Below are 27,995 nucleotides of genomic sequence, written 5' to 3'. Positions count from 1 at the left end.
CAGGCAGCCATACCGGAGTGCAGGCAGCCATACAGAGGTGCAGGCAGCCATACGGAGGTGCAGGCAGCCATACCAAGGTGCAGGCAGCCATACAGAGGTGCAGGCAGCCATACAGAGGTGCAGGCAGCCATACAGAGGTGCGGGCAGCCATGCGGAGGTGCAGGCAGCCATACCGGGGTGCAGGTAGCGGTGCCGGGGAGAAGGAGTTCATAGTGCAGTCGAGGATCTTTTGCTTTCAGTTGCGGTCAGGGGAAGTTGGTCAGATGCGGAAGTGAGGGCTGAGAATCGGCATCCTGGATGCCCGTGGTGCCGCGGTGGGGGAAGCTGCGGAGGGGAGGTGCCCTCGGCCCCTTCTGCCCCTACCCGGGATGCGCCACCAACGTCCCCCCCCCCGCCCAGCGGCACGGCCGGGCCAGGGCCTTTGCGGGGGTCTCACCATGGCCGGCTGGGACCCTGATGCCGGGGTGTGCCGGGGTGCTGGAGTGCCAGCAGAGGGGCTGTGCTGGGGGATTCGGGGACTGGGGAGCCCGCAGCGGCAGAGGGGCCTGGGCCGGAGTGTGGGGGTGCGGGGGGGGACACCCCTCCTTGCCTGCAGTCTGGGGGCCACTTGCTGCCAGCGGTGAGGGGAAGTGGCAGCAGAAAAGAGAAGCTCAGGGCCAATCACCACAGAGGGAAACCACCTGCCGCGCCGGGCTGTGCCGTGCCGTGCCAGCAGAACCGGTGTTCCTCAGGCGGGAGCACGACCCAGCACCCAGGTAGGTGGGGGGGGCAGCGTGGAGCCCCGTGCTGGGGGTCTGTGCAAGGAGGGGGGGGGGTCAGTACCACAGGTTCAGGCCAGCCAGGGCGCAGCCGTCGTGCCGGAGGTGCCTCAGCCGCTTCTGCCCACCACGCATGACCCCGTGCAGCCGGCATTGCCACCGGCGCAGAGCTGGAGCCGGGAAGTTTGCCTTCCCCAGGGCGGGAGACACCGGGTGCACCGGGACTGGGGCCGGGGGAAGGAGAGCGGGGGGGAGTACCCTGCTGCCTGCCCCCCCCCAGCACCGGCACAGCCGGAAGGCAACGGCAACGGCTGGGAGGGCGGCATGGGCGAAGGCTCCCCGAGCAGAGGGGTGGGTGCTGCTGGGGGGGGGGGGGACCTGTGGGGTTTGGGGGCCCCCAGGCATCCCCATCACCACCAGAGTCTGCCCCCCATCCAGTGCCACGGCAGGGGTCGGGCAGCGCCGTGGTGGGTTCAGGCAGGGTGGCTCGGCCCCGAGGCGCCGGCGGAGGTGGCTGTGACCCCTCCTCGCTTGACCTTCCCCTCCTCATCCTTGTTGACCGCAGCTTCCTGCCCGGTTCGGTGAGCGCCAGGCATGCCTGCGAGCCGTGCCGGCAGGATGCGGCAGACAAGGGGTTACAGCCCTGGGAAAACCAGTCGTGGGTGTTCACCGGCCGGGCAAGGTGCAGCGCCAGCAGCTCGGCGGCCGCCAGCTCCCCTGCCCGCCGTGCTGCCTGACCCCTGCCCGCACCCTGCCCGGCCCGCGGCGCCCCAGCACGCGGCTGGCGGCACGGCCAGCGGCCTGGCACGGAGGTGGGAGCTGGGGGCTACCGGGGCCGGCAGAGGCAGGTGGTGTTTGCCACGCACCCGTGGCAGGAATGTGGCCGGCCGGCCCGGGGCGGATGGCAGCTGGGCACGGCCGGGGCCGGCACTAATTAGACCGTGGTCTGGCCCGGCTGCGGGTGGATGTTTGTGACCTGTTGAGCTCCCGGTGCCGGCAGCGGTGTGCCGAGCCAGCGGTGTGCTGAGCCTGCGGTGGCCCCGAGCAAGCGGTGGCCCCGAGCGGAAGGTGGCGGTGAGCCGACGGCGGTGGCGGCAGTGCTGGCCCCTCCAGAGTGGCCGAGGCGTTGGTGCCACTGGCGATGGCCCCCAGTGCCGCGGGGCACGGAGGTGAGCGGGGGGACGCAGGATGTGGCGCGGCCCCAGGGAGCGGCATGGGTGGCAGAGGTGGGACGGCACGGTCAGGGACCCGGCACGGGCAGGGAGCCAGCGCCGGCAGCCTGGGGCCTGCCTGTCCCTCGGGGAAGGGAGCGGCACCGGCAGCACCAGAGCACAGTGCCGCTCGCCCCCCCGGCCACCGAAGGCAGCACCCAGCGGCAGGGAGGGCTCGGCCGTCACGCCCTCCGGAGCCGGCCGCTGGGCAAACACAGCCCCCAAGGGCCCCGTGTGCCGGGACAAAGGTGCCAGCACCGCGGGACAATGCCCGTTGCTGCTGCCAGCACCGTGGGCACGATGCTGCTGCCCGCTGCCGGCTGCCCCTGGTGCCAGGGCAGAACCCGCCGGCCCCGCCAGCGCCGGGGGTCGATGCATGTGGCAGCTGCCTGCACCAAACCCCTCCGCGTGAGGGCCAGGGTGTGCGGTGACCCCGGCGTGGCCGCGGTGCCGCTCCCAGCCAGGCCCAACACACTCACGTTCCCGTGATGGCAAATTACCTTCCCGTGGGAGTCAGGGATGCCCGGGCGGCCGGGAAGTGCCGGGACCTGGGCTGAGTCACCCGCTGCCGCGCGTGCCGTGGGGCAGAGGGATGTGCCAGGCTCTCCCCGCGGAGCAGAGCCGGGCACGGAGCCGGGGCCGACAGGGTGGGCACTCTGCCCCACAGCCGTGCCCTGGAGTGGGGGGAACCCCCCCAGGGATGCTGCCTGGGGGACCCCCATGGCAGGAGGGGGCACGGAGCTGAGGTCCCACTGCCAGGCCGGGGATGCCGCCCGCCCGCGCGGCCACAAACGGCTCCTGGTGCCGCAGCCGGTGTCTCGGGACGGGACGGGGCTGGAGCAGCCACAGCTGAGAGCTCCGGGCTGGTGGGGGAGTGTGGGGCAGCCCCACGGCCGGGGGGAGCCCAGAGCCCCCAGCCAGGGGCACCCCAAGGCTCCACCGCACCAGCATCCCCAGTGACCCCAGTGACCCCAGTACCCCCACTGACCCCTGTGTCCTCAGTGACCCCACTGACCCCAGTATCTCCAGTGACCCCAGTAATCCCAGTGACCCCAGTGACCCCACTGACCCCTGTGTCCTCAGTGACCCCACTGACCCCAGTATCTCCAGTGACCCCAGTAATCCCAGTGACCCCAGTGACCCCAGTGACCCCACTGACCCCTGTGTCCTCAGTGACCCCACTGACCCCAGTATCTCCAGTGACCCCAGTAATCCCAGTGACCCCAGCATGCCCAGCATCCCTGGTGCCCCCAGAGCGCAGCACCATCCCACACTGGGAGCAGGCGCGGGAGGGCAGGACGGCCGGGCTGCCTGGCTGCGTGGGGCTGCAGAGTCAGGCAGGAGTCAGGCAGGAGTCAGGCAGGAGTCACCGGGCCCCGGGTGAAGGGGCAGGAGGAGGCGGGCGGCGTGGCGTGGGGTGTCAGGCTGAGGAGCTGGTTCCGGGCCGGTGGCGCGGCCGCGGGGTACAGAGGCGCCGGGGAACCCGTTGGGCCAGGCCGGCCGGTCCTGGCCTCGCCGGGACTCACCTCGCCGCGGCTCAGTCGTGTGCCGTGCCGGCAGCCGGCAGGGCTCCGGGGGACGGCGGCGTGGGGGACGGCAGCCCCTGGCCCCCCGAGCCCGGCGGGCAGGTGAGTGGGTGGCCGCAGGGTGGTCCCAGGGATGGGCAGCCACAGGGCACGGGGGGGGGACAGGAGCCAGCGCAGGGGGTGGGGGCGGCTGGTGCCGGGGCCACCGGGCAGGACCGAAGGGGCCGGCAGCACCGGGGGGAGATGCCACCCGGCTCCAGGGTGCCTCCCCCACCTGAAGCTGCCTGAGGTGGCTTTGGGGGTCCCGGGGACCCCGCGAGGATGTGGAGGGGGCCAGCAGCCCCGTCAGCCGTGCCACCCCCCCGCACCCTGCAGGTGCTTTCGCCGCGCTGCCGGCAGAGCCCAGGGACGCGTGGGACGGTCCCGGCCGCGGGAAGTTCCCACGGTGCCAGCTCGGCCGCGGCAGCCGGGATGGGGGGGGGGTCCCGCTCCTGGCCGTGCCGTCCCCGCCACCCCTGACCCAGGGTCTCTCTCCCACAGGTTGTGCCGGCAGCGCCGGAGCTCCCGAGCGGGAGCAGGGGGACGCCGCGCTCCCCCTCCGCCCCCTGCCCGGCACCCCGGCTCCCCGGCACCCCCCCCGCCATGCTGCTGCGGGAGTCCCCCTTCCCCAGCCGGGCGCTGGCGGCCCTGGACGGGCTGGCCTCGGGGCTGCTCACCCCCAGCTTCTGGGCCGTCAACCACCTCCTCGACCTGCGCCAGACCACGGCGGAGCAGGGCCGGCAGCGGCGCAGACGGTGCGGGAGGTGCTGTGGTTACGCCAAGCAGGCGCTGGCCGGACTGGCGTACGCCGTGGTGCTGCTGCTCTCGCTGCCCCTGGCCGTGCCGGGGCTGCTGCTGTGGCTGCCGGTGCAGGCGATGCGGCGGCCCTTTGCCTACCAGTACACGGCGGGCACGGCACCGGCAGAGCCGTGGGACTTGCGGCAGCGCCGGACCTTCACCTTCCTCAGCGCCAACGTCTGCCTGCTGCCCAGCGGCCTGGCCAAGTTCAGCAACCTGGGGCAGACGCCGCAACGTGCCGCCTACATCGCCCGGCACCTCGCCCCGGCGCCGCCGGACCCCCCTGGCGCCGATGCCAGCCTGGTTGAGCCGTGGCACGGCGACGCCAACTACGGCGGGACCCTCCGCACCCCGGAGCGGCCCCCCGGCAGCGTGTCGGCGGAGGTGCTGGGAGAAGCGGCCGATCCCGTGCCGGCGGTGCTGTCCGAGCATTTCCCGGCGGACACCGACTTCGTCTGCCTGCAGGAGGTCTTCGACGCGGGTGCCACGGCCTGCCTGCGCCGGTGGCTGGGCGGCACCTACCCGCACGTCCTCTCCGAGGTGGGTGCCCGTGGGCTGCGGGGCGGCCGGCTGAAGGTGCTCGGCAGCGGGCTCCTCCTGGCCAGCCGCTACCCGGTGCTGGCGGCGCAGTACCACGCCTTCCCCAACGGCGCCCGCGAGGACGCCCTGGCCGCCAAGGGGCTGCTCATGGCCCAGGTGAGTGGGACCCCCGACCCGCGCGGGCAGCGGGCAGCGGGCAGCGGGCAGGGCGCTGCCTGCTCCTGCCGGATTTCCCGGCTGAGTGTGCCGCGTGTCCCCAGGTGCTGCTGGGCTCGGCGCGGGGGCAGAGGGTCGTGGGCTACATCGGCTGCACCCACCTGCAGGCGCCCGCAGGTGAGGCGGGGGATGGGGGTCGTGCTCCCACCCGGGGCGGGGTCCCGGTGGTGCCGGGGCGGGCGGTGACGCCACGTCCCCCCGCAGCCGATGCCGCCATCCGGGACGCGCAGCTGACGCTGGGGCTGCGCTGGCTGCAGCTTTTCCGCGAGGCGCAGGAGCAGCGCGGGGACGTGGTGGCCTTCGACGTCTTCTGCGGGGACCTCAACTTCGACAACTGCTCCACAGGTCGGGGGGACGCGGGGGGGCGGGGGCGCGGGCGGGCGGGGGGGGCCGGGGGGTGACGGCGGAGACGTGTCCCCCTTCCCGCAGGTGACCAGCTCAACCAGAGGCACCAGCTCTTCGAGGTGTACCGCGACCCGTGCCGCCGGGGGCCCGGCCAGGACGCGCCATGGGCCATAGGTGGGACCTGCCGCCCCCCCGATCCCCCCCCCGGAGCACCCCGGTCCCCGGCACCGCAGCGCCAGCCCCGAGGGAGGGGGACACGGCGGGGGCGACGCAGTGGGGGTCCCACTCACGGCCGTCCCCGTCCCCGCCCGCAGGCACCCTGCTCAACTACCTGAAGATCTACGAGGAGCCCGTGTCCAGCCCGGAGAAGCTGAAGAGGTGACGGGGTCGGGGACACGGGGGGGGACGGGGGGACAGGCCGGGGGGAAGGACGCTCCAGCCAAACCGGCCTGTCCCGGGGAAGGGGGACACTGGCGGCTGGGGGTCCCTCCATCCCTGTGCCACCACAGCCCCGTGTCGCTGCGTCCCTGTGCCCCCATGCTGCCATGTCCCCGCGTCCCCGCGTCACCATGTCCCCATGCCACCGCATCCCTATGGCACAATGTCCTCGTGCCACCACCTCCCCGTGCCACCACAGCCTCATGCCACCGCATCCCTGCGTCACTGCGTCCCCGTGCCACCGCGTCCCTGTGCCACCATGTTCCATTCCACGGCGTCGCCATACCACCACGTCCCTGTGCCACCACGTCCCTGTGCCACCACCTCCCCATACCACCACATCCCCGTGCCACCGCGTCCCCGTGACACCGCGTCCCCGCTCCGCAGGACGCTCTCGCAGCAGGCGGGGCGGCAGCAGTACCTGGCGGGCCCGATCCTCTGCAGCGGGCAGCCCGACCCGGCGGCCCCCGGTCCCTGGCAGGGCCGGCGCGTGGATTACATCCTGTACCGCCAGCACCACGGGGACCTCCCGCTGCGGACGGTGAGCGCCGGCGCGGCAGGGTGGTGGGTGCCCGTGTCGCCCGCGCCCCCCTGACGGCCCCTCTCCCCCGCAGGAGGTGGCGGGGGTCTCCTTCATCACCCAGCTGGCCGCCCGCTCCGACCACCTGCCCCTGGCCCTGCGGCTCGACGTGGCCCCCGTGTCCCCCTGAGCCGCCGGCGCCGGGGCAGCGCCCCGGCACTGGAACCGCACCAGCACACCTCGGGGAGTCGGGACCCGCCGGTGCACCAGGAGGGTGCTGGCAGCCCACAGTCCGGCAGAGCTGCCGCCAGCCGCGGCTTTTACCAACCGGAGCGAAATAAAGGCCTCGAGCGCAGCGGGTGGTGCTGTGCCGGCCCCACGGCGCGTGGGGGGCTGCCCCCCATTGCCAGGGCAGGGACCGAGGGGGCAGCCGGACCCCCCCTGAGCGGGTTGGGGGGGGTCCCCACTGCAGGGGTTTGGGGGCGGTGGGGCTGACCCACGCCCGTGGGGTGAGCGAGGTGACACCCAGCACCCACCGACCGGTGACACCCGGCACTGCCCCCCACACACACACCCTTGCACCCTCCCGTGTCCAGGCAGGGACGAGACCCCGATCCTGTCCTACAGCCCCACCGCAGCGATGGACCCCCCCCCCCATCCCCATCCTGCACCCCCACCCCATCCCACAGCCCCCCAGCCATTTGGGGCACTGGGTGCTGCATGGGGTGCTGGGTGCTGCCCAGCGCACTGGGTGCTGCCGGGGACATTGGGTGCTGCAGCGGGCGGGGGGGGGGGAGCGCACCAGGACCCCCCAGTGCCCAGGGTGACCCCGGCCTGCGCAGCCCCCCGGGGAGCCAGTCCCAGCCCCACACCAGCCCCCCCAAACCAAGAGGGGCCTGGAGAGATGGGGGACACACACACACATGACACTGTGGGGACCCCAGGAGCTGCGTGACAGGGACCACCCCCTGAGGACCCCTGGGCTCTGCCGCGTGGGGACCCCCGGGGTGGGGGGGGCTGCCCGGCAGTGACCCCCCATCACGCCCCCGCCGCGCACACGGCCATGCGGGAAGGGGCCGAAGGCTCATTTATTGGAAGGCACCGAGCTGAGGAAGAGTGTGTGGGGGGGTGAGACACCCCCCCCCCCACAAACCGGGGCTTGGCTCCTCCATCCGGGGGGCGCGGGGCGGGGGGGACCCCCGCCCCGCGCCCCCCGGATGGAGGAGCCGAGCCCCAAAAGTGGCTCTGGAGTGGATGAGGCAAAAGCAGTGCCATGGGGAGGAGAGCCCGGCCCCACGGCGGGGTGACCCTCCGGTCCCCTCTGAATTAGGGGGGGGACACAGGGTGGGGGGCTACAGGAGCCCGAGGCGTGGAGCTGGGGTGTGCATAGCTGGGGTTGGGGGGGCTGCCCCACGGAGTGTGCGTACTGGGAGTTGGGGGGCTGCCCTATAGACTGTGCGTATCTAGGAACGGGGTGGGGGGGGCTGCCCCCACGGACTGTGCGTACCTAGGGGGGGACGGGGGGGCTGCCCCACGGGGGACAGGGACCCTCAGACGGTCTCCTGTGCCCGCCGGTACTCGAAGACGCTCCCGCGCTCGGCGAAGCTCCGGGGCGCCGGCGGCTCCGCGGCATCCTCGGGGTCCCCCCCGTCCCCGGGGGAGCCGAAGCCGCCCCCGCCGGGGGTCTGCAGGCGGAAGACATCCTGCGGCGGGGAGAAGATGGGGCGTCGGGGTGCTGGGGTGTCAGGGTGGGCATGGGGGGGGGGTCCCGTGCGGCGCTCACCCCCGGCTCCACCGGCACCGACGTCTTGGCGCCCAGGTTGATGGTTCGGCCGTCGCGGCGCAGCAGCAGGTTGAGTCCCGGGGCGCCAGGGCCACCCCCTGCCCGGGACAGGGGGGTCAGGGGGCCACGGGGGGCAATGGGGGGTGGCCCTGGGGGGGCCGTGGGGGTCCCCGCTCACCTCGCAGGCCGTAGGGGCGGACGGCGCGGCGCTCGCTCAGCACCGACAGCACCATGTCCTCGCGGAAGAGCAGCTCCCGGATCACCCCGTCACCCCCCCGGCAGCGCCCCGCGCCCCCCGAACCCCGCCGCAGCTCGAAGCGCTGCAGGACCACGGGGTACCTGGGGCGGGGGGGTGACGGGGTCAGTCCTGGGGGGGCCCCGGCAGCCCCCCACTCCCCCCACCCCGCGCCCCGGCACCCACCGCTGCTCCAGGATCTCGGGGTCGGTGATGCGGGTGTTGGTCATGTGGGTGTGGACCCCGCTGCGGCCGTGCCAGCGCGGGCCGGCCCCCGCGCCCCCCGCCACCGTCTCGTAGTAGCCCACCCGCTCGTTCCCGAAGGTGACGTTGTTCATGCAGCCCTGAGGGCGCAGGGGAGGGCAGGGGGTGGCCGGGGGGACCCCAAAACCACCAGCCATGGAGTCCAACCTCTGGGACCGCCCGCACCCCAACCTCCAACAGCCCCCACCCCCTGGAACCCCTGACCCTTGGGACCCCCAGCACCCTGGGACCCCTGACCCCCCAGAACCCCAGTCCCCTGGGATCCCTGAACCCCAGGACCCCCGATCCCCTGGAACCCCCGATCCCCTGGAACCCCCAGCACCCCTGACCCCCAGCACCCCCGATCCCCCAGGACCCCCAGCACCTGGGATCCCCAGGACACCCGGCACCCCAGGACCCCTGACTGCTGGGACCTCCAACCCCCAGCAACCCAGGGCCCCCAACCCTTGGACCCTTGACCCCCAGCACCCCAGACCCCTGGGACCCCTGACCCCTGGCACCCCAGGACCTCCAACCACCAAGACCCCAGACCCCTGGGACCCCAGACCTCCCCGGGACCCCTGGCACCCCTGACTCCCAGCACCCTGGGACCCCAGACCCCCCAGGACCCCTGATCCCCTGGAACCCCTAAATCCCAGGACCCCTGATCCCCTGGAACCCCAATCCCCTGGGATCCCTGAACCCCTGGCACCCCAAGACCCCCAACCACCAAGACCCCCAAGACCCCAGACCCCTGGGACCCCAGACCTCCCCGGGACCCCCGGCAACCCAGGACCCCTGAGCCCTGGGGCCCGAGACCCCCAAGACCCCCAGGACCCCAGACACCCCCCGGGACCCCCGGCACCCCAGGACCCCCCGTCTCCCTGGTCCCTACCTGGGAGGCGGCGCAGACGCCGAAGGCCCTGAAGATGACGTCCACCACGCGCTGGGAGGTCAGCACGTTGCCCCCCACCACGGCGGCCTCGGGCGAGGGGTCCAGGATGGAGCCCTTGGGGATGAGCACCCGCACGGGGGCCAGGCAGCCCTGGGGGGCAGGCGGCCCGTCGGCCCCCACACGGATCCTGCAGCCCCCTGAGCCCCCCGCCTTCCTGCTCTGGGGGGGAGCAGGGGCCCAGGAGCCCCCCACCCAGGGGTTCAGGGTCCCACACCCCCCTGTCCCAGGGGATTGGGGTCCCGGGACCCTCCACCCCACCGAGGGGATCAGGGTCCCACACCCCCCTGTCCCAGGGGATTGGGGTCCCGGGACCCCCCACCCCAGGGGATGGGGGCCAGCACTGGGCTGGCAGCTCCCCCTGACAGCGCCCGCCCGGGGCTCCTCTGCCCTGCTCAGGGGGAGCACAGGGGGGGTCCCACAGCCCAGGGGTCCCCCAGGTCAGGGGGTCCTGCAGCCTGGCGGTGCCTCAACTGGGGGGTCCCCCAGCCCAGGGGTCCCTCAGCCCAGGAATCCCTCAGCCCGGGGGTCCTGCAGCCTGGGGGTCCCGCAGCCCCGGGGGGGGTCACCCAGCCCAGGGGGGGGTCCCCCAGCCCCAGGGGGGTCCCCCAGGGGTTCTGTGCCCACCTGGTTGAGGGGGATGTCCTGGCCCACCATGCAGCGCAGGCAGTAGATGAGGGCGGAAAGGGTGATGGCGCGGGGGGCGTTGCAGTTCCCGTACACCTCCGGCCCCGAGCCCGAGAAGTCAAAGACGGCGCTGCCCTGCGGGGACAGGGGCACGAGGGCTGGGCCTGGGGGACGCCCTGGGCTGGGGGCTCCCCCCACCCCAACGTCACCCCAAGCTCCGCTCACCTCCCGGGGGTCCACCTGCACCCGCAGCCGGATGGGCGAGCCGTCGTCCATGCGGTCCTCGGCCTCCACCGCGGTGCCCCAGCGCGCGGCGAAACCCTTCAGCATCTCCCGCACGGCCACCTCGGCGTTGGCCTGGGGACGGCGGGCGTCACGGCGGGCCGGGGGGGCCGGGGGGGCCGGGGGGCGGCGGGTCCCACCTGGATGTGGGCCATGTACGCCTGGACGACCGGGAGGCCGTGGAGCCGGATGAGCTCAGTGACCAGCTGGATGCCCTTCTGGTTGGCGGCCACCTGGGCCCGCAGGTCCGACAGGTTGTCCTGCAGGTTCCGGCTCCCGCTGCAGCCGGGGACGCGGCTCGGCGCCATCAGGGCGGCCGTCACCGCTGCGGGGGACCGGTGAGCAGCAGCGGGGAGGAGGGCGCTGTCCCCATCGTGACCCAGCCATCCTCACCGTGACCAACACATCCCCACCACATCCAACACATCCCCACCGTGTCATGGCCATCCCCGCTGCATCCAACACATCCCCACCGTGTCCAACACATCCCTGCCGCGTCCAACACATCCCCACCACGTCATGGCCGTCCCCACCGCGTCCAACACATCCCCACCGTGTCCAACACATCCCCACCGTGTCATGGCCATCCCCACCGTGTCCAACACATCCCCACCGCGTCCAACACATCCCCACCGTGTCCAACACATCCCCACCATGTCATGGCCATCCCCACCGCGTCCAACACATCCCCACCGTGTCATGGCCATCTCCACCGTGACCAACACATCCCCACCGCGTCCAACACATCCCTACCGTGACCAACACATCCACACCATGTCCAATACATCCCCACCGCGTCCAACACATGCCCACCGCGTCCAACACATCCCCACCGCGTCCAACACATCCCCACCGTGACCAACACATCCACACCGTGACCAACACATCCACACCATGTCCAACACATCCCCACCGCGTCCAACACATCCCCACCGCGTCCAACACATCCCCGCCACGTCCAACACATCCCCGCCGCGTCATGGCCGTCCCCACTGCGTCCAACACATCCCCACCGCGTCCCCACTGTCCCCATCATCCCCACCATCCCCACCGCGACCTGGCCATCCCCAGCACGTCCCTGCCAATCTCCACCACGTCCCCACCGTCCCCGCTGCATCCCTGCTGTCCCCACCACGTCCCTGCTATCTCCACCACGTCCATCCCATCTCCACCATCTCCACCACGTCCCCACCATCCCCATCAGCCCGGCTGCGTCCCTGCCAACCCGTCCCCACCGTCCCTAACACGTCCCTGTCGTCCCCGCCGTCCCCGCCGTCGCGGCGCAGACCCACCCTCCTCCTGGAAGACGCCGTCCTTCACCAGCTTGAAGGAGACAAAGACGGCGCCCTCCTCCCGCAGCGCCTTGGAGTGGGGGGGCATGGAGCCGGGGGTGATGCCCCCGATGTCCGCGTGGTGCCCGCGGCTGGCCACGAAGAAGACGGGCTTGGGCATGCCTGGCCAGAAGACCTGGGGAGAGCCCAGCGCTCAGCCGGCGTTCTGGGGGGGGTCCTACAGCCCCAGCTGCCCTGGGGGGGGTCCCCGGCCCCCCGGCCCGACTCACGGGGGTGATGACGGTGAGGTCGGGCAGGTGGCTGCCCCCCGCGCAGGGGTGGTTGCTCAGGATGACGTCCCCCTCCCGCAGGTCATCGCCGAGGTTGCGGATCTGCAGCGACGCCGGGAAGGGCTGAGCGGATCCCGGGGGGGTCCGGGGGGGTCCCAGGGAGGGGGGAACCCTCCTACCTGGAACTGGACGGTCTCCTGCATGGCGCCCAGGTGGACGGGGATGTGGGGGGCGTTGGACACCAGCCCCCCGTCCGGCCCGAAGAGCGCGCAGGAGAAGTCCAGCCGCTCCTTGATGTTGGTGGAGATGGCCGTCCGCTGCAGGATGCGGCCCATCTGCTCTGCGGGGGGACACGGCGGACCCTCAGGAGGGGGCCCCCGCCCCACACCAACCCCCCCCCCGCCCCACACAGCCCCCCTCCTCCCGGCTCCCCACCAGCCGTACCCCGGCCCCGGCCCGGCCGGCGGCCCCCCCCCACCTGCGATGCTCATGAAGCGGTGGGAGAAGATGGAGAGCTGGACGGCGTCGAGGTGGGGGCCGACGGGGCGCGGGGGCCCCGAGCCGACGGCGATGCAGACGTCGCCGAAGCGGGTGAGGCTGGCGGTGCAGCCCGGCTCCACCACGATGGTGCTGCGGGACGCAGGCGGCGGCACCGGGAGCTGGAGGGGTGCAGGGCTGCCCGGGGTCCCGCTGGCACCCCGGGGTCCCCACTGGCTTTCTGGGGTCCCCCCCAGCTCCCCGGGGCTCTGCTGATCACCAGGGTCCTGCTGGCTTCCCCGGGTCCCCAGCAGCATCTTGGGGTCCCACTGTCATCCTGGGGTCCCCCCCAGCTCCCCGGGGTCCCGTTGGCATCGTGGGGTCCCCCCCAGCTCCCCAGAGTCCCCCCAGCTCCCCGGGGTCCCCCCCCAGCTCCCCGGGGTCCCACCTGTTCTTGTCGATGATGATGGCGGGGCCGGGCACGGCGTGGTCGCAGGCCAGCTCCTCCAGCAGGAACACCGGCGTCTCCAGGTACCCCTCCTCGAAGTAGCACCGCGTCACCTGCGGCACCCAGCCCCACGCCGGGTCACCCCCTGACCCCTAGGACCCCCCCCCGGGACCCCCGGACCCCCCGCCCTCACCGTCTCCACGCGGGCCGGTTTCCCGCTGGGGGCCAGGGGGGTCTCGCAGCTGATGCCGCTGCTGCCGGTGCCGCGCACCCGCACGTCGTCCACCACCACGGGGCGGTCGGGGATGGTGAAGCCGAACTCCGTCAGGTACCTGCGGCGTGGGAACGGGCAACAGCTGCGGCGAGGGGGCACCAGGAGACACCCGGCCACCCCCGGCATGGTGTGGCGGTGCCGGGACGGGGATTGCGGTGCTGGGAAGGGGATTGTGGTGCTGGGAAGGGGATTGTGGTGCTGGGATGGGGGCACCGTGGTGCTGGGAAGGGGATTGGGGTGCTGGGAAGGGGATTGTGGTGCTGGGATGGGGGGACTGTGGTGCCGGGATGGGGATTGCGGTGCTGGGAAGGGGACTATGGTGCTGGGATGGGGACCGTGGTGCTGGGACAGGGATTGTGGTGCTGGGATGGGGATCGCCGTGCCGGGATGGGGACCGTGGTGCCAGGACAGGGAGATTGTGGTGCTGGGACGGGGGATTGCAGTGCCGGGACGGGGTGCCGGGACAAGGGGATCATGGGGCCGGGACGGGGATCGCAGTGGCGGGATGGGGATCGTGGTGCCAGGATGGGGATCACGGTGCTGGGACAGGGGGACCGTGGTGCCAGGACGGGGATCATGGCGCTGGGACGGGGATTGTGGCACTGGGATGGGGATCGTGGTGCCGGGATGGGGATCGTGGTGCCGGGACAGGGGGATCGTGGTGCCGGGACGGGGATTGTGGCGCCAGGACAGGGATCACGGCACTGGGATGGGGATTGTGGTGCCGGGACAGGGGGATCGTGGTGCCAGGATGGGGATCACGGTGCCGGGACGGACCGGCTGGTGAAAGCGGCGTGGAAGTCTCCGGCGCGGCAGGAGCGGGGGGTGGGCGGGTGGCCCTTGGCCGAGCACATCAGGGCGCAGTCGGTGCCCTGGTAGCGCAGGTGCAGGAAAGCCTCCGTGCGGATCTGCTCCCTGCGGGCGGCCCCGTCAGCGGCAGCGGCGTCACCGTGTGTGTGTCCCCCCCCCCCGCCCCGGGACCCCCGGCGGCTCACCCGGTGAAGCCCTGCGCCTGCAGCGCGTCCCGGCACTCCCGCTCCAGCGCGGCGATGCGCTGGTCCAGCCGGGGGAAGGCGTCGGGCTCGTAGCGGAGGGCGCAGGGGGCCTGCGCCTCGTGCACCACGTCCGCCAGCGCCAGCCCGTAGGCCGACAGGATCCCGCTGTACCTGCGCGACGACCGCCCACCCCGCTGCCGCAACCCCCCGACCCCGCCGGCACCCCCAGACCCAGCACGCAGGGGCACCCCCAGACCCAGTGTGTCCACCTGGGGGGCTGGGGTACCCCCAAACCCAATGAAACCATCTGGGGGGGGCAGGACAACCCTAACCCCACACATCCACTCGGGGGGGGCTGGGACACCCCTAAACCCAGTGTATCCACCTGGGGACCAGGACACCCCCAAACCCAGCGCCAAGGGGCACCCCCAACCCTGCACGCCCACCTGGGGACTGGGGCACCCCCAAACCCAGGGCATCTCCCTGGGGACCAGGGCACCCCCAAACCCATCAGCTCGGGGAGCTGGGACACCCCCAAACCCAACACACCCACCTGAGGACCGGGGCACCCCCAAACCCAGCCTCGGGGTGGGGGGAAGGGACCGGAGCCCCCCAAGCCCACACCATCTACCCGGGGGTTGGGAACATCCCGACACTGCTGGGGGGGACACTGGGCACCCCCCAGGTGCCCCCACCCCACCCCGGTGGGACCAGCCCCCCAGCCCCCGTCTGGCAGTAGCGGCAGCGGGGGGGTCCCCGCGGAGCCCCCCCCATGCACCTACTTGTGGATGAAGACCCTGCTCATGCCCAGGGCGCGGGCGATGGCGCAGGCGTGCTGCCCCCCCGCGCCCCCGAAGCAGGCCAGCGCGTGGCGGGCGGCGTCGTGGCCCCGCGCCTGCCGGGAGAGGGGGGGGAAGCACGGTGGGGGGGGGGACGGCGGCGGCGCGTGCCCGCGGCCACCCCGCCCCAGGGCCACCCCAAACCTGCGTCAGGGCGCGGATGGGCCGGCACATGGCCTCGTTGGCCACCCGCACGAAGCCCATGGCCACCTCCTCCACCGAGAGCGGGTGGCGGGCGGCGCCGGTGCCGGCCTGGAAGGCGTCGATGCGGGCGGCCAGCTCCCGGAACGCCCGCGCCGCCGTCTCCCGGCACAGCGGCTGGTCCTCGCCCGGCCCGAAGATGCGGGGGAAGTACTCGGGGAGCAGGCGGCCCAGGCAGAGGTTGGCGTCGGTGACGGTCAGCGGACCCCCTGCGCCGGGACGGGGACGGTGAGTGCGGCGCCGTGGCGCGGCACCCGCCGGCACCGCGGCCACTCACCCTTGCGGTAGCAGGCTGGGCCGGGGTGGGCGCCCGCCGACTCGGGGCCGACCACGAAGAGCCCGGACCTGGAGGGGAGACACCGGTGGGAGCAGGAGGGACCCAGCCGTGCCCGCCGCGCCGCCGCCGAGCCGCACCCAGATCCCCCCGCAGCCCCCAGCCGGGTCACCCCCACCCACCTGAAGAAGAGCCGGGAGCCGCCGCCGGCCGCCACGGTGTTGATGTCGAGCTGCGGCGCCTGGATGCTGACGCCGGCGGTGCTGGCCTCGAAGACGTGCTCGTACTCGCCGGCGTAGCGGCTGACGTCCGTCGAGGTGCCTGGGGACGGCGGCTCAGCCCCGGCCGGACCCCCGCCCCGGCCCCCCCTGCCCCGGCCCCGCTCACCTCCCATGTCGAAGCCGATGACAGGCTGCCCGTCCTCGCGGCGATACGTGGTGACGGCGTAGCCCACCACGCCGCCGGCCGGGCCCGAGAGGATGGCGCGGGCCCCGCTGAAGTGCTGCATGGGGGTCAGCCCCCCGTCCGAGCGCATGAACAGCACCGGCACCTCCTGCGGGCGGGGGGCCGCTGCGACGGGCGCCCAACCAGGGGTCCCCGTGGGACGGGCGCCCGCGGTGGGGGGGCCCGGCGGGACGGGCGCTGCCAGGGGGGTCCAGGTGGGATGGGGGTCCCGGTGGGATGGGTGCCAGTCAGTGGGTCCTGGTGGGATGGGCGCTGCTGGGGGGTCCCGGTGAGATGGGTGTCCACGGAGGGGGGGGGTCCCGGCGGGACGGGCGCTCATGGGTGCGAGGGGTCCCAGTGGGATGGGCACCCGTGGGTGCGGGGGGTCCCGGCAGCCCCACTCACCCGCAGCTGGTGGGCGAAGCCGGCGCGGAAGCTCTCCAGGTAGCGGTGGATGCAGGGGGTGAGGTAGGCGTCGGCGCAGGCCGTGTAGCCGCGCGGCACCGCCCGCACCATGGCCGCCACCGCGGAGGAGAGGGAGACGTGCTGGAAGCCCAGCTCCCGCGCCAGCGCCCCGACCTGCTCCTCGTGGCCGGGCCAGCTGCCGGGGACAGCGGGGCCGGCGTCGGGGCGGGGGTCCAGCGGCCGTGCCCCCCCCTCCCCGGCCCCGTTCCCCCGGCCCCCCCGGGACTCACGCGTAGGAGTGGAGCAGCAGCACGGCCAGGCTGCGGATGCCGCGGGCCAGCACCCCCTCCAGCTCCCGCCGCAGCGCCGAGAGCTCCAGCGGCCGCTGCACCAGCAGGGACGCCCCCGTGGAGCCTGGGGACAGCCGGGGGGTCACCGGCGGGGGCGTGGGGGGGGGTGTGTGTGTGTGCCCCCGCCACCCCACGGCGGCGGTCCCCACCTTCGAGCAGCGGGAGGGTCTCCTTCCCCGGGAGGCGGCAGCCGGGCTGGTGCGGGATCAGCCGCTCGTCCACCTCGATCACCTCCTCGTACAGCACCTCGGGCACCGCCACCTCCTGCGCGGGGGGGACGGGGACGCGCTGGCCTCGCCGCGCTGCCGGAGCTGCCGCTGGCTCCCGGCCGGCCGGGGCGGCACGCGGGCGCTGGCACGTGGCCAGGGCTGGCAAGGGGCCGTGGCGGGGGGCCCAGCGGCGCTCACGGGATGCGGCACCGGGATCCGGGGACTTCCCGCCGCCGCCAAGGACGTCCGCGCCGGGCAGAGGACGCGCCGGGCCCCACCGAGCCGGGACGGCGCGGGTTGCGCGGGGACACGTCGCCCCGAGCCCGGACGGCGCGGGGTCATGCGGGGACGCGTCACCCCGAGCCGGGACGGTGCCGGTCACGGGGACGCGCCAGCCCGGTTCCAGGCGGCGCGGGTCACGGGGGGGGTGGGCTGCCCCGCGCCCGGAGAGCGCGGGACACGGGGACGCGCCACCCCGAGGCCGGACGGCGTGGGTCAGGGGGGCCGTGCCGGCGCGGGTGCCGCGGGGGTGCCGCCACGCCGGCGGTGCCGGGCCTCACCAGGTCAAAGATGCGTGGACGGGCCTGGCTGCCGATGTGGAGGAGGTCGCGGAAGCCGCGGGTGACCAGCAGGGCCAGGCGCTCGCCACGGCGCTCCAGCAGCGCGTTGGTGGCCACCGTGGTGCCCATGCGGATCCACTCGATGCCGGAGGCGTCCAGGGGCTGATCCCGCGGCACCGCCACCCCGCGCTCCTGCCGGCACCACGGGCCTCAGCCCCACCACGGCCCCGCTGCGGCCCCTCAGCCCCGCCATGGGCACTCAGCCCCACGGCCCCGCGGCCCCCCCTCGGCCCCCCGGCCCGTGCCCCCCCCCATAGGGCAGATGGGGGGTCCGGACCGGACCAGGCTGCCCCAGCCCTGGGAGGGGGCACCGGGGACGGGGCTGGGGCACGGGGGGTCTTGGGGGGGTCCAGAGGGGATCCGGGGGGGGGGGGGGGGTCCGAGGGGATCTCAGGGTCCTGGGGGTGCCATGAGGAGGGTCCCGGGGGGTCGCAGGAGGAGACCCCGGGGGGAGGTCTCGGGGGAAGGGCTCTGGGGAGGTCCTGGGGGGGGCAGGAGGGTGCTGGGGGTCCCGGGGGGGTCCCGGGGGGGTCCCGGGTGAGAGTCCCTGGGAGAGTCTGGGGGGGGGGGCAGAGGGTCCCGGGGGGTGTCGGGGGGGTCTGGGGAGGGTCCTGGAGGGGGCACCCGAGGGAGGGTCCCGGCGGGGTCCCGGGGGGGGTCCCGGGGGAGGGTCCCGGCGGGGTCCGGAGGGGGTCCCGGCGGGGTCCCGGGGGGGGTCCCGGGGGAGGGTCCCAGCGGGGTCCGGAGGGGGTCCCGGGGGGTCCCAGGGTGTCCCGGCGGCCGCACCTCCTGCAGGACGCGGCGGATGCCCTCGGTGGGGGCGTCTCGGTAGCCCGGGTCCTCGGAGAGCAGCTTGAGGACGCGGACGCGGCCGCCGGGGCAGCGGGCGAAGACGTCGGTGAAGGTGCCGCCGCGGTCGATGGCGAACTGGAACCCGCCGGGGCCCGACACCGCCGCCATGGCGGGACAGGACCGGGACCGGGACCGGGACCGGGACCGGGCGGCTCGGGACGGGATCGGACGGCTCGGGACGACTCGGTTACGGTACCGTACGGCTCGGTACAGCCCGGTACGGTACCGTACGGCCCGGCACGGTACGGCACGGCCCGGTACAGCCCGGTACAGCCCGGTACCCGCCGCTCCCGCCGCCGCCGCTCCCGCCCGGGCAGCGCCGAGCACCGGCCCGTGGGGGCGTGGCCTCGGAGGGGCGTCGTGGGGGCGTGGCCTCCAGCAGGGGGCGTGGCCTCCAACAGGGGGCGTGGCCTCTGGCAGTCCGGCGCCCCACGCGGGGCATGCCGGGAGTTGTAGTTTCCCCCCGCGCGGTGCACGCCGGGAGCCGCAGTCCGCCGCGGGGCAGGCCGGGAAACATGGCGGCGCCCGAGCTGCTGTCGGACGAGGGGTACCGGGCGGACGGGCGCCGGCCCGCCGAGCTCCGCAAGGTCCGTGCCCGCATGGGCGTCTTCGCGCAGGCCGACGGCTCGGCCTACATCGAGCAGGGCAACACCAAGGCGCTGGCCGTGGTCTACGGCCCCCACGAGGTGAGCGGCACCGGACACGGGGCCTGGCCCCTCCGCTCCCCCCGGGCCCCTCCGCTGCCCCCGGGCCCCTCCGTTCCTCCTCCCTCCCCGGGTCCTTCCGTTCCCCCTCGACCCCTCCGCTCTCGCCCTGCCCCGGCTCCCTCCATTCCCTTACACACACACACCCCCCCCCGAGCCCCTCCATTCCCCGCCCGCTCCCGGTCCCACCGGGGGGGCAGCAGCTGTCCAGGCCCCCCCCGGCCATCGGTGTGACGGGGATCCGAGCCCCCCCAGCCCGGGTCTGTCCCCCCCCCGGTGTACCGGGGATCCGAGCCCCCCAGCCCGGGTCTGTCCCCCCCCAGCCCGGGTCTGTCCCCCCCCCGGTGTACCGGGGATCCGAGCCCCCCAGCCCGGGTCTGTCCCCCCCCAGCCCGGGTCTGTACCTCCCCGGTGTACCGGGGATCCGAGCCCCCCCAGCCCGGGTCTGTGCCCCCCCCGGTGTACCGGGGATCCGAGCCCCCCCAGCCCGGGTCTGTGCCCCCCCCGGTGTACCGGGGATCCGAGCCCCCCCCAGCCCGGGTCTGTCCCCCCCCCGGTGTACCGGGGATCCGAGCCCCCCCCAGCCCGGGTCTGTGCCCCCCCCGGTGTACCGGGGATCCGAGCCCCCCCACCCCGGGTCTGTACCCCCCCCCGGTGTACCGGGGATCCGAGCCCCCCCCAGCCCGGGTCTGTACCCCCCCCCGGTGTACCGGGGATCCGAGCCCCCCCCAGCCCGGGTCTGTACCCACCCCCGGTGTACCGGGGATCCGAGCCCCCCCAGCCCGGGTCTGTACCCCCCCCCCCCGGTGTACCGGGGATCCGAGCCCCCCCCAGCCCGGGTCTGTACCCGCCCCCCCCGGTGTACCGGGGATCCGAGCCCCCCCCAGCCCGGGTCTGTCCCCCCCCCGGTGTACCGGGGATCCGAGCCCCCCCCAGCCCGGGTCTGTCCCCCCCCAGCCCGGGTCTGTGCCCCCCCCGGTGTACCGGGGATCCGAGCCCCCCCCAGCCCGGGTCTGTCCCCCCCCCGGGGTACCGGGGATCCGAGCCCCCCCCAGCCCGGGTCTGTCCCCCCCCCGGGGTACCGGGGATCCGAGCCCCCCCCAGCCCGGGTCTGTCCCCCCCCGGTGTACCGGGGATCCGAGCCCTCCCCAGCCCGGGTCTGTCCCCCCCGTGGTGTACTGGGGATCCGAGCCCCCCCCAGCCCGGGTCTGTCCCCCCCCAGCCCGGGTCTGTCCCCCCCCCGGTGTACCGGGGATCCGAGCCCCCCAGCCCGGGTCTGTCCCCCCCCAGCCCGGGTCTGTCCCCCCCCCGGTGTACCGGGGATCCGAGCCCCCCCCAGCCCGGGTCTGTCCCCCCCCCGGTGTACCGGGGATCCGAGCCCCCCCCAGCCCGGGTCTGTCCCCCCCCCGGTGTACCGGGGATCCGAGCCCCCCCAGCCCGGGTCTGTGCCCCCCCAGCCCGGGTCTGTGCCCCCCCCGGTGTACCGGGGATCCGAGCCCCCCCCAGCCCGGGTCTGTACCCCCCCCCCCCGGTGTACCGGGGATCCGAGCCCCCCCCAGCCCGGGTCTGTGCCCCCCCCGGTGTACCGGGGATCCGAGCCCCCCCCAGCCCGGGTCCCCCCGTCCGCTCCCGTCCCGGCAGATGCGCGGCTCCCGCAGCAAGGCGCTGCCCGACCGGGCGCTGGTGAACTGCCAGTACAGCATGGCCACCTTCAGCACCGGCGAGCGCCGGCGGCGGCCCCACGGCGACCGGCAAGCGGGCGAGCTGGCCCTGCACCTCAAGCAGACCTTCGAGGCCGCCATCCTCACCCGGCTCTACCCCCGCTCCCAGATCGACATCTACGTCCAGGTGACGGGGACGCGGGGGGGGGGACGGGACCCTCGGGGCGGGGTGGGGGGTGGGGGGGGTGTTCCCAGGGGTGTTCTGACCCAACCCTCCGCTCCCCCAGATCCTGCAAGCCGACGGCGGCAACTACTGCGCCTGCGTGAACGCGGCCACGCTGGCGGTGATGGACGCCGGCATCCCCATGCGGGACTACGTCTGCGCCTGCTCGGCCGGCCTGGCCGAGGACACCCCGCTGGCCGACCTCAGCTCCCCCGAGGAGGCGGCGGGGGGGCCGCGGCTGGTGCTGGCGCTGCTGCCGGCGTCGGGGCAGATCGCCCTGCTGCAGCTCAGCGCCCGCCTGCACCAGGAACGGCTGGAGGCGGCGCTGGAGGCGGCCGGGCAGGCGTGCCGCGCTCTCCACGCCGTGCTGGACCGCGTGGTGCGGGACCGGCTGCGGGAGGTCACCGCGCTGCTGGGCGACTGAGCGGCACCGGCGCGAGACCCCCGTCAATAAAGGTGTGCCGCGTGAGGTGTGCCGTGCCGCGTGAGGTGTGCCGTGCCGCGTGAAGTGTGCCGTGCCGCGTGAGGTGTGCCGTGCCGCGTGAGGTGTGCCGTGCCGCGTGAAGTGTGCCGTGCCGCGTGCCCCGCCGTGCCGCGTGAGGTGTGCCGTGCCGCGTGAGGTGTGCCGTGCCGCGTGCCCCGCCGTGCCACCTTCCCTCGGAGCGCGGTGGGTCCCATCCCCTGGTGCCCCATGGTGTGGTGCGGCACGGGAGGTGTTGGGGGGCCCCGGCACAGCCCCCTCCTTGCACGCTCCTTGCACGCGCAGCTCCGCTTCCCTTGTACGCGCAGCTTAGCTTCCCTCGCGCCCTTGTACGCCCTCCCCGTCGCACACCCAAACCTACTCCCGCTGCAGAGCCCCTTTGCGCACCCGCTCCCATTGGAGGGCCCCTTGCACACTCACCCTGCCTTGCACACGCACGCTGCCCCCCCATCGCACAGACACTTGCGCGTGCACCCTCCATGCGCGTGTACCCCCAGCCTGACAGAATGGCCCCTGGCACTGCCACGCCCTGCCTTGCACGCACACACACCCACCTTGTACGCATCTTCCTTGCACACCTACACCCCCTCGCACACACACCCCTTGCACACCCACATCCCTCTTGCACACACCCCCCCCCCCTTACACACACCCCTTGCATACCCACATTTCTCTTGCACACACACCCCTTACACATCCCCCTTGCACACCCACATCCCCCTTGCATACCCACATTCCTCTTGCACACACACCCCTTACACACCCTCCTTGCACACCCACACCCGCCTTGCACACCCACATCCCTCTTGCACACACCCCCCCTTACACACACTCCTTGCACACCCACAACTCGCTTGCACACACCCCCCCTTACACACACTCCTTGCACACCCACACCCGCCTTGCACACCCACCTCCCTCTTGCACACCCACATCCCTCTTCCACACCCCCCTTGCACACCCACACCCGCCTTGCACACCCACATCCCTCTTCCACACACCCCTTGCACACCCACACCCCCCTTGCACACCCCCTTGCACACCTACACCCCCTTGCACACACCCCTTGCACACCCACACCCCCTTGCACACCCCCCTTGCACACCCACACCCCCCTTGCACACCCACACCCCCTTACACACCCCCCTCTCCTTGCACACCCACACCTCCTTGCACACCCACACCTCCTTGCACACCCACACCCCCTTGCACACCCCCTTGCACACCCACACCTCCTTGCACACCCACACCCCCTTGCACACCCCCCTTGCACACCCACACCCCCTTGCACACCCCCCTTGCACACCCCCTTTACACACCCCCCTTACACACACTCCTGGGGCGCCGCCGGCCGGCGCATGCGCAGAGCGGGGCGGGCGGTGCCTATCGATGTCTCTGGGCTCCACCCCCCGGCCTGTCCCGTTCCGCCGGCGATTGAGCGGCCTGTCCGGGCGGCGGGATCGAGAGGTGGGGGGGGGGGGGTGGGGGGTCCTGGGGGGCCGGTGAGGGGGGTGTGGGGCCGTGAGGGGCCGGTGAGGGGGGTGTGGGGCGGTGAGGGGCCGGTGAGGGGCCGGTGAGGGGCCGGTGAGGGGGGTGTGGGGCCGGTGAGGGGCCCGGGGGGGTGTAGGCCGGGGCCGGGCCGTGTGGGGAGTAAGGGCCCGTGGGGTGCTGGGACAGGGCCGTGGGGTGCGTGTGGGGCGGGAATGGGACTGTGGGGGGCTGGGGGGGCGGGTAAGGGCCCGTGGGGTGTGGGGCCGGCCCGTGGGGAGCACCGTGGGCCATAGGTCCCTGGGGGGGGCCCGGGTGGATCCGTGGGCAGCCCCAGGTGAGGGGTGTCGGTGGGGCCACCCCCCCGTACCGGTGGGGACCCCGTCCTTCCCCCCGCCCCCCCAGCAGCCCGGGCTCAGCGTGCCCCCCAGCCCCGCCATGGGGCTGCTGTCGGACCCCCACTGCCGGCGGGCGCTGTCCCGCCTCGTCCTGCGCCTCAACACCCCGCTCTGGTGAGTGCCGGGGGGCTGCCGCACCGCCTGGCACCCGCAGCCGGGGGGTGCTGGGGAGGGGGGCAAACCCCCCTGGGGGTGCTGGGGAGGGGCGGACCCCCCCTGAGCCCCCGTCTTGCCCCCGCAGCACCCTGAGCTACGTGGCGGGGCTGGGCTGGTTCCTGGCCCTGGCCTTCCAGCCGCTGGCCCCCCGCACCTACATGTCGGAGAACGCCATGGGCTCCACCATGGTGGAGGAGCAGTTCCTCTTCGGCGAGAGGGCCCTCTCCTACGCCCGGGAGTTTGCCGGGCACAAGAAGAAAGCGGGGTGAGAGCGGGGATGCCGGGGCACCGCTCCTGCGGGGGGGTGGTGCGAGCAGAGGTGCCCCCCGGGGGGTTTTGGGGGGGTCCATCCCGCCTCTCCTGCTCCCCAGGGGCATGCCGGTGGCCTGGCTGGAGAAGACCATGTGGAACCTGGGGCTGGAGGTGCACCGGCAGCCCTTCTCCCGCACGCTGCCCTTCCCCGACGAGACCCGCGAGCGATACGTGCGTACCGGGTCCCCTCCCCCCCAGATCCTCACCCCCCCTGTCCCGGGACGGGGGTCCCGGCCGAGGCCCCCCCCCCCCCCCCCCCAGCGCTCCCCTTCCCTCGGCAGATGGTGAAGGGCACGAACGTGTACGGCATCCTGCGGGCGCCGCGCGCCGCCAGCACCGAGTCGCTGGTGCTGAGCGTGCCGTGCAGCGAGGGGCCCCACAACAACCAGGCCGTGGGGCTGATGCTGGCCCTCGCCTCCTACTTCCGCGGTGAGTCCCCTCCTGGTGCTGGCTCTGGGGCTGCGGGGCGATGCTTGGGGGGTCCCCGGGGTGCTGAGGGTCCCCATCCCTGCGGCTCGGCAGGGGGGGTGGAAGCAGCCCCGGGGGGACCCCGGCTTCTCTGGGGTCAGCACGGGGAGCGGGTCCCACCGGGGCTGTGCCGGGTGCTGCCGGGGCAGGGACTGGGCTGTGCCGGGGCTGTGCCGAGCTCCGCTGGGGCAGGGACCGGGCTGTGCCGGGCTTTGCCGGGGCAGGGACCGGTCTGCCGCAGCCGCCCCGTTGCCTGCAGGCCAGATCTACTGGGCGAAGGACATCATCTTCCTGGTGAACGAGCACGACCTGCTGGGCATGGAGGCCTGGCTGGAGGCCTACCACGACGTCAACATCACCGGTGAGCCGGGGGCTCGGGGGGGGGCCGCGCCCGTTCCCCGGCCGTGCCGAGGGGCCGGCGGCGGCGCTGACGCGGCGCGGTGCCCGCAGAGGTGCGGTCCTCAGGGACGCTGGGCCGGGCGGGGGCCATCCAGGCGGCCATCGCGCTGGAGCTGAGCAGCGACGTGATCACCAGCTTCGACGTGGCGGTGGAGGGGCTGAACGGGCAACTGCCCAACCTCGACCTGCTCAACCTCTTCCACGCCTTCTGCCAGAAGAACGGGCTGCTCTGCACCATCCAGGGCAAGGTGAGCCGCCCTGCCCGCCGCACCGGCGTGCCACAGGTGGCCACGGTGGCCAGCAGCGTCCTGGCTCGTGTCAGAGACAGTGTGGCCAGCAGGCCCAGGGCAGTGACCGTCCCCCGGTACTGGCACTGGCGGGGCCGCACCTCAAAAACTGGGTTCAGCTTTGGGCCCCTCGCTGCCAGAAGGACATGGAGGTGCTGGAGCGGGGCCAGAGAAGGGCAACGGAGTGGGGAAGGGTCTGGAGCACAAGTCTGGTGGGGGAACTGGAACAGGACGGGAGGAAACGGCCTCCAGTTGTGCCGCGGGAGGTTCAGACGGGAGCTCAGGAAACATTCCTTCACCCCCAGGGCTGCCAAGCGCTGGAACAGGCTGCCCAGGGCAGCGGTGGAGTCACCGTCCCGGGGGGGATTGAAAAGCCGCGTCGATGTGGTGCTTGGGGACATGGGTTAGTGGTGGGCTGGGCAGGGCTGGGGCAGCGGTTGGATCCCTCACCTCAAGGGGCTTTTCCAGCCCCAATGATCCGCTGTCTCCTCCGTCCCGCAGCTGCAGCGCTCGGACTGGGACTCGCTGCCCGCCTACGCCCACAGCCTGCAGACGCTGCTGCTGATGGTGCTGGCCCAGGCGTCGGGGCGGCCCCACGGCGACCACGGCCTCTTCCTGCGCTACCGCATCGAGGCCATCACCCTCCGCGGCATCAACAGCTTCCGACAGTACAAGTACGACATGACCACCGTGGGCAAGTGAGTGAGTGTGGGGCTGGGGGGGGGGGAGCCAGGGGGTCGCTGGGGTGCAGCCCCCCCTCGCCATGCCCGCTGCCCGCAGGACGCTGGAGGGAATGTTCCGGAAGCTCAACAACCTCCTGGAGCGGCTGCACCAGTCCTACTTCTTCTACCTGCTGCCCTCCCTGTCCCGCTTTGTCTCCATCGGTGTCTACATGCCGGCCTTCGGCTTCCTCATCCTCGTCCTCGTCCTCAAGATATCCTTTTGGGCGGGGGGGGCGGGGGGGGGGGGCTGCCAAACCCGCTCGCCGCTTTCCCTGACGGCCCCACGCCCTGGACCTCTGGATGAAGCTGAGCAAGTGCGAGACGGGCAGCGCCGAGCGGCTCTGGGACGGCGACCACGCGGCCGGCGAGGTGGGGGCCCTTCCCCGCCCCTGCCCCTCCCCGCGGGACCCCCGGTCGCGCCGGCCTCACCCCCGGCTCTCCGCAGGAGTCGCGTCCCGGCCTGCTGGCGCTGGTGCCGCCGCTGCTCATCTGCCACGCCGCCGGCCTCGCCCTCTACTTCTTGCCGGTGCTGGGGCAGCACGTGGCCACCCAGCACTTCCCCGTCTCCGAGTCGGAAGCCGTGGTGCTCACCGTCATCGCCATCTACGTAGCCGGCATGGCCCTGCCCCACAACACCCACAGGTGCCGGGGGGGGGTGTGTCTGTGGGGGTCCGTGGGGTGCCGTGGCCGAGGGGCTGAACGTTCCCCCCCCGTCCCCGCAGGGTGCTGGCGGGTGGCGGCAGCGACCGGGGCTGGATGACGCTGAAGCTGCTGGCGCTGCTGTACCTGGCCGTGCAGCTGGGCTGCCTCGCTCTCCTCAACTTCTCCCTCGGCTTCCTCCTGGCCGCCACCATGGTGCCGGCTGCCGCCGCCGTCCAGCCCAACGGCCCCAAGTGAGCGGGGGGCCGGGAGCCCCTCTCTGGTGTGGGGGGGCTCTCCCTGCAGTGGGGGGGATGCTGGGGGTATTCCCTGGGGTGGAGGGATGCCCGGGGGGCTCTCCCTGGGGTGTTGGAGTGCCGGGGGATGCCAGGGGGGCGCTCCCCAAGGTGGGGGGATGTCAGAGGGTGCTGGGGGGGCTCTCCCCAGGGCGGGGGGATGTCAGAGGGTGCTGGGGGGGCGCTCCCCAGGGCGGGGGGATGTCAGAGGATGCTGGGGGGGCTCTCCCCAGGGTGGGGGGATGCTGGGAGCTCTCCCTGGGGTGTTGGGATGCCGGGGGGGCTCTCCCCAGGGCGGATGGGGACTGCCAGGGGACAGCGGGGGCTCTTGCCAAGGTGAGGGGATGCCAGGGGAATGGTGGGGCGGGGGGATGCTGGGGTGACGCCAGGGGGGCCCTCCCTGGGGTGCGGGGATGCTGGGAGGATGCTGGGGGCTCTCCCCAGGGTGGGGGGATGTTGGGGGGACACTGGGGACGCCGGGGTCCCCGCCCCGGTCCCCGCGGGGGCTGACGGTGCCGCTCTCGCGCAGGGTGTTGCTGGCGGCGCTGCTGGTGCTGGCGACGCCGGCCGTCACGCTGCTGCTGGGCATCTTCCTGCAGCGGGAGCTGGTGGAGGCGCCGGCGGCGGCGGCGGAGGGCTGGCAGCTCTTCCTGGCGGCCGTGGCCGAGGGGCTGCTCCAGCACCACCTCTACGGCTCCCTGCTCTTCCCCTTCCTCGCCCTCTGCGCCTACCCCTGCTGGCTGCTGCTCTGGAACGTTCTCTTCTGGAAGTGACGCCCCGCGTGTCCCCGGGCGGGGACGGACCCACGGACGGACCCACGGACAGACCCACGGATAGACCCAGGGACGGACCCAGGGACGGACCCAGGGACGGACCCACGGATGGACCCACAGATGGACCCACGGATAGACCCAGGGATGGACCCACGGACGGACCCACGGACGGACCCACGGACGGACCCAGGGACGGACCCACGGACGGACCCACGGACAGACCCAGGGACGGGCAGCGGGGCCGGGGGCTGGCAGGAGCGATGTCCCATCCCCGGGGACAGGGACACCAGCCCGAGGGGCAGCAGCGGGTCCTGCCGTGGGGGGGGGGGGGGCTGCCCGTGGGGACCCCCCGTTGGGGGCTGCGGCACGGGGAGGGGGGCTGCAGTGCCCGGTCTGTACCGGGGGTTGGGGCTGCACGGGGGGTTCCCCAGTCTGTACCGGGGGTCCCGGGGGCTGCACGGGGGGTTCCCCAGTCTGTACCGGGGGTCCCGGGGGCTGCACGGGGGGTTCCCCAGTCTGTACCGGG

At 73.8% G+C, this 27,995-nt stretch overlaps 4 protein-coding genes across 7 annotated transcripts; 3 read left to right on the top strand and 1 right to left on the bottom strand.

The window, feature by feature from the left end:
- Nucleotides 1-197: 197 nt before the first annotated feature.
- LOC142600279 (sphingomyelin phosphodiesterase 5-like) lies at nucleotides 198-6,735 on the top strand. Of its 2 annotated transcripts, none has more exons than XM_075743076.1 (8): nucleotides 198-755; nucleotides 4,036-5,028; nucleotides 5,133-5,205; nucleotides 5,293-5,433; nucleotides 5,518-5,607; nucleotides 5,748-5,811; nucleotides 6,259-6,412; nucleotides 6,486-6,735. In XM_075743076.1, the coding sequence occupies exons 2-8, from the start codon at nucleotides 4,138-4,140 to the stop codon at nucleotides 6,579-6,581; spliced, it is 1,509 nt and encodes a 502-aa protein (XP_075599191.1). In that variant the 5' UTR covers nucleotides 198-755; nucleotides 4,036-4,137; the 3' UTR covers nucleotides 6,582-6,735. The 2 variants fall into 2 exon arrangements, with proteins under 2 accessions (XP_075599191.1, XP_075599190.1); XM_075743075.1 differs by lacking the exon at nucleotides 198-755 and adding an exon at nucleotides 1,290-1,927.
- Nucleotides 6,736-7,638: 903 nt separating this feature from the next.
- On the bottom strand, nucleotides 7,639-18,807 carry OPLAH (5-oxoprolinase, ATP-hydrolysing). Its single transcript, XM_075743033.1, has 26 exons — nucleotides 18,397-18,807; nucleotides 17,551-17,742; nucleotides 16,931-17,045; nucleotides 16,722-16,845; nucleotides 16,432-16,627; nucleotides 15,970-16,135; nucleotides 15,765-15,903; nucleotides 15,586-15,653; nucleotides 15,252-15,517; nucleotides 15,051-15,163; nucleotides 14,269-14,439; nucleotides 14,051-14,188; nucleotides 13,193-13,331; nucleotides 13,000-13,112; nucleotides 12,553-12,704; nucleotides 12,254-12,414; nucleotides 12,075-12,176; nucleotides 11,806-11,980; nucleotides 10,654-10,838; nucleotides 10,457-10,588; nucleotides 10,232-10,366; nucleotides 9,548-9,697; nucleotides 8,596-8,753; nucleotides 8,353-8,513; nucleotides 8,175-8,272; nucleotides 7,639-8,094 (listed from the first exon to the last, which is right to left on the bottom strand). Exons 1-26 carry the CDS (start codon nucleotides 18,568-18,570, stop codon nucleotides 7,942-7,944), a joined length of 3,876 nt encoding a protein of 1,291 aa, XP_075599148.1. The 5' UTR covers nucleotides 18,571-18,807; the 3' UTR covers nucleotides 7,639-7,941.
- A 125-nt stretch (nucleotides 18,808-18,932) lies between these two features.
- On the top strand, nucleotides 18,933-21,519 carry EXOSC4 (exosome component 4). Of its 3 annotated transcripts, none has more exons than XM_075743032.1 (3): nucleotides 18,933-19,148; nucleotides 20,862-21,014; nucleotides 21,115-21,519. In XM_075743032.1, exons 1-3 carry the CDS (start codon nucleotides 18,978-18,980, stop codon nucleotides 21,472-21,474), a joined length of 684 nt encoding a protein of 227 aa, XP_075599147.1. In that variant the 5' UTR covers nucleotides 18,933-18,977; the 3' UTR covers nucleotides 21,475-21,519. The 3 variants fall into 3 exon arrangements, with proteins under 3 accessions (XP_075599147.1, XP_075599145.1, XP_075599146.1); XM_075743030.1 differs by having other exon boundaries at nucleotides 20,775-21,014; XM_075743031.1 differs by having other exon boundaries at nucleotides 18,938-19,148; nucleotides 20,808-21,014.
- A 1,394-nt stretch (nucleotides 21,520-22,913) lies between these two features.
- Nucleotides 22,914-27,596, top strand: GPAA1 (glycosylphosphatidylinositol anchor attachment 1). The gene is made up of 13 exons (XM_075743029.1): nucleotides 22,914-22,998; nucleotides 23,425-23,531; nucleotides 23,659-23,838; nucleotides 23,945-24,056; nucleotides 24,167-24,314; nucleotides 24,613-24,714; nucleotides 24,804-25,000; nucleotides 25,541-25,737; nucleotides 25,820-25,973; nucleotides 26,047-26,130; nucleotides 26,207-26,403; nucleotides 26,484-26,654; nucleotides 27,226-27,596. The coding sequence occupies exons 1-13, from the start codon at nucleotides 22,921-22,923 to the stop codon at nucleotides 27,467-27,469; spliced, it is 1,971 nt and encodes a 656-aa protein (XP_075599144.1). The 5' UTR covers nucleotides 22,914-22,920; the 3' UTR covers nucleotides 27,470-27,596.
- Nucleotides 27,597-27,995: the final 399 nt, after the last annotated feature.

The sequence above is a fragment of the Balearica regulorum genome, chromosome 2 (assembly GCF_011004875.1).
Source record: "Balearica regulorum gibbericeps isolate bBalReg1 chromosome 2, bBalReg1.pri, whole genome shotgun sequence".
NCBI lineage: Eukaryota > Metazoa > Chordata > Aves > Gruiformes > Gruidae > Balearica > Balearica regulorum.
Note: the sequence above shows the minus strand (reverse complement) of the source record. Positions and strands in the feature narration are given on the sequence as shown.

Coding starts and splice junctions, on each gene's coding strand:
- LOC142600279 (XM_075743076.1), top strand. CDS start 4,138: ATGCTGCTGCGGGAGTCCCCCTTCCCCAGCCGGGCGCTGGCGGCCCTG. Junction 5,029..5,132: donor AGGGGCTGCTCATGGCCCAG/GTGAGTGGGACC, acceptor GCGTGTCCCCAG/GTGCTGCTGGGCTCGGCGCG. Junction 5,608..5,747: donor GGACGCGCCATGGGCCATAG/GTGGGACCTGCC, acceptor CCCCGCCCGCAG/GCACCCTGCTCAACTACCTG.
- OPLAH (XM_075743033.1), bottom strand. CDS start 18,570: ATGGCGGCGGTGTCGGGCCCCGGCGGGTTCCAGTTCGCCATCGACCGC. Junction 15,164..15,251: donor CCATCCGCGCCCTGACGCAG/GTTTGGGGTGGC, acceptor CTCTCCCGGCAG/GCGCGGGGCCACGACGCCGC. Junction 10,589..10,653: donor CGTACATGGCCCACATCCAG/GTGGGACCCGCC, acceptor CGCCGTCCCCAG/GCCAACGCCGAGGTGGCCGT.
- EXOSC4 (XM_075743030.1), top strand. CDS start 18,978: ATGGCGGCGCCCGAGCTGCTGTCGGACGAGGGGTACCGGGCGGACGGG. Junction 19,149..20,774: donor TGGTCTACGGCCCCCACGAG/GTGAGCGGCACC, acceptor AGCCCCCCCCAG/CCCGGGTCCCCCCGTCCGCT. Junction 21,015..21,114: donor AGATCGACATCTACGTCCAG/GTGACGGGGACG, acceptor CCGCTCCCCCAG/ATCCTGCAAGCCGACGGCGG.
- GPAA1 (XM_075743029.1), top strand. CDS start 22,921: ATGTCTCTGGGCTCCACCCCCCGGCCTGTCCCGTTCCGCCGGCGATTG. Junction 24,315..24,612: donor CCTCGCCTCCTACTTCCGCG/GTGAGTCCCCTC, acceptor CGTTGCCTGCAG/GCCAGATCTACTGGGCGAAG. Junction 25,738..25,819: donor GACATGACCACCGTGGGCAA/GTGAGTGAGTGT, acceptor CGCTGCCCGCAG/GACGCTGGAGGGAATGTTCC.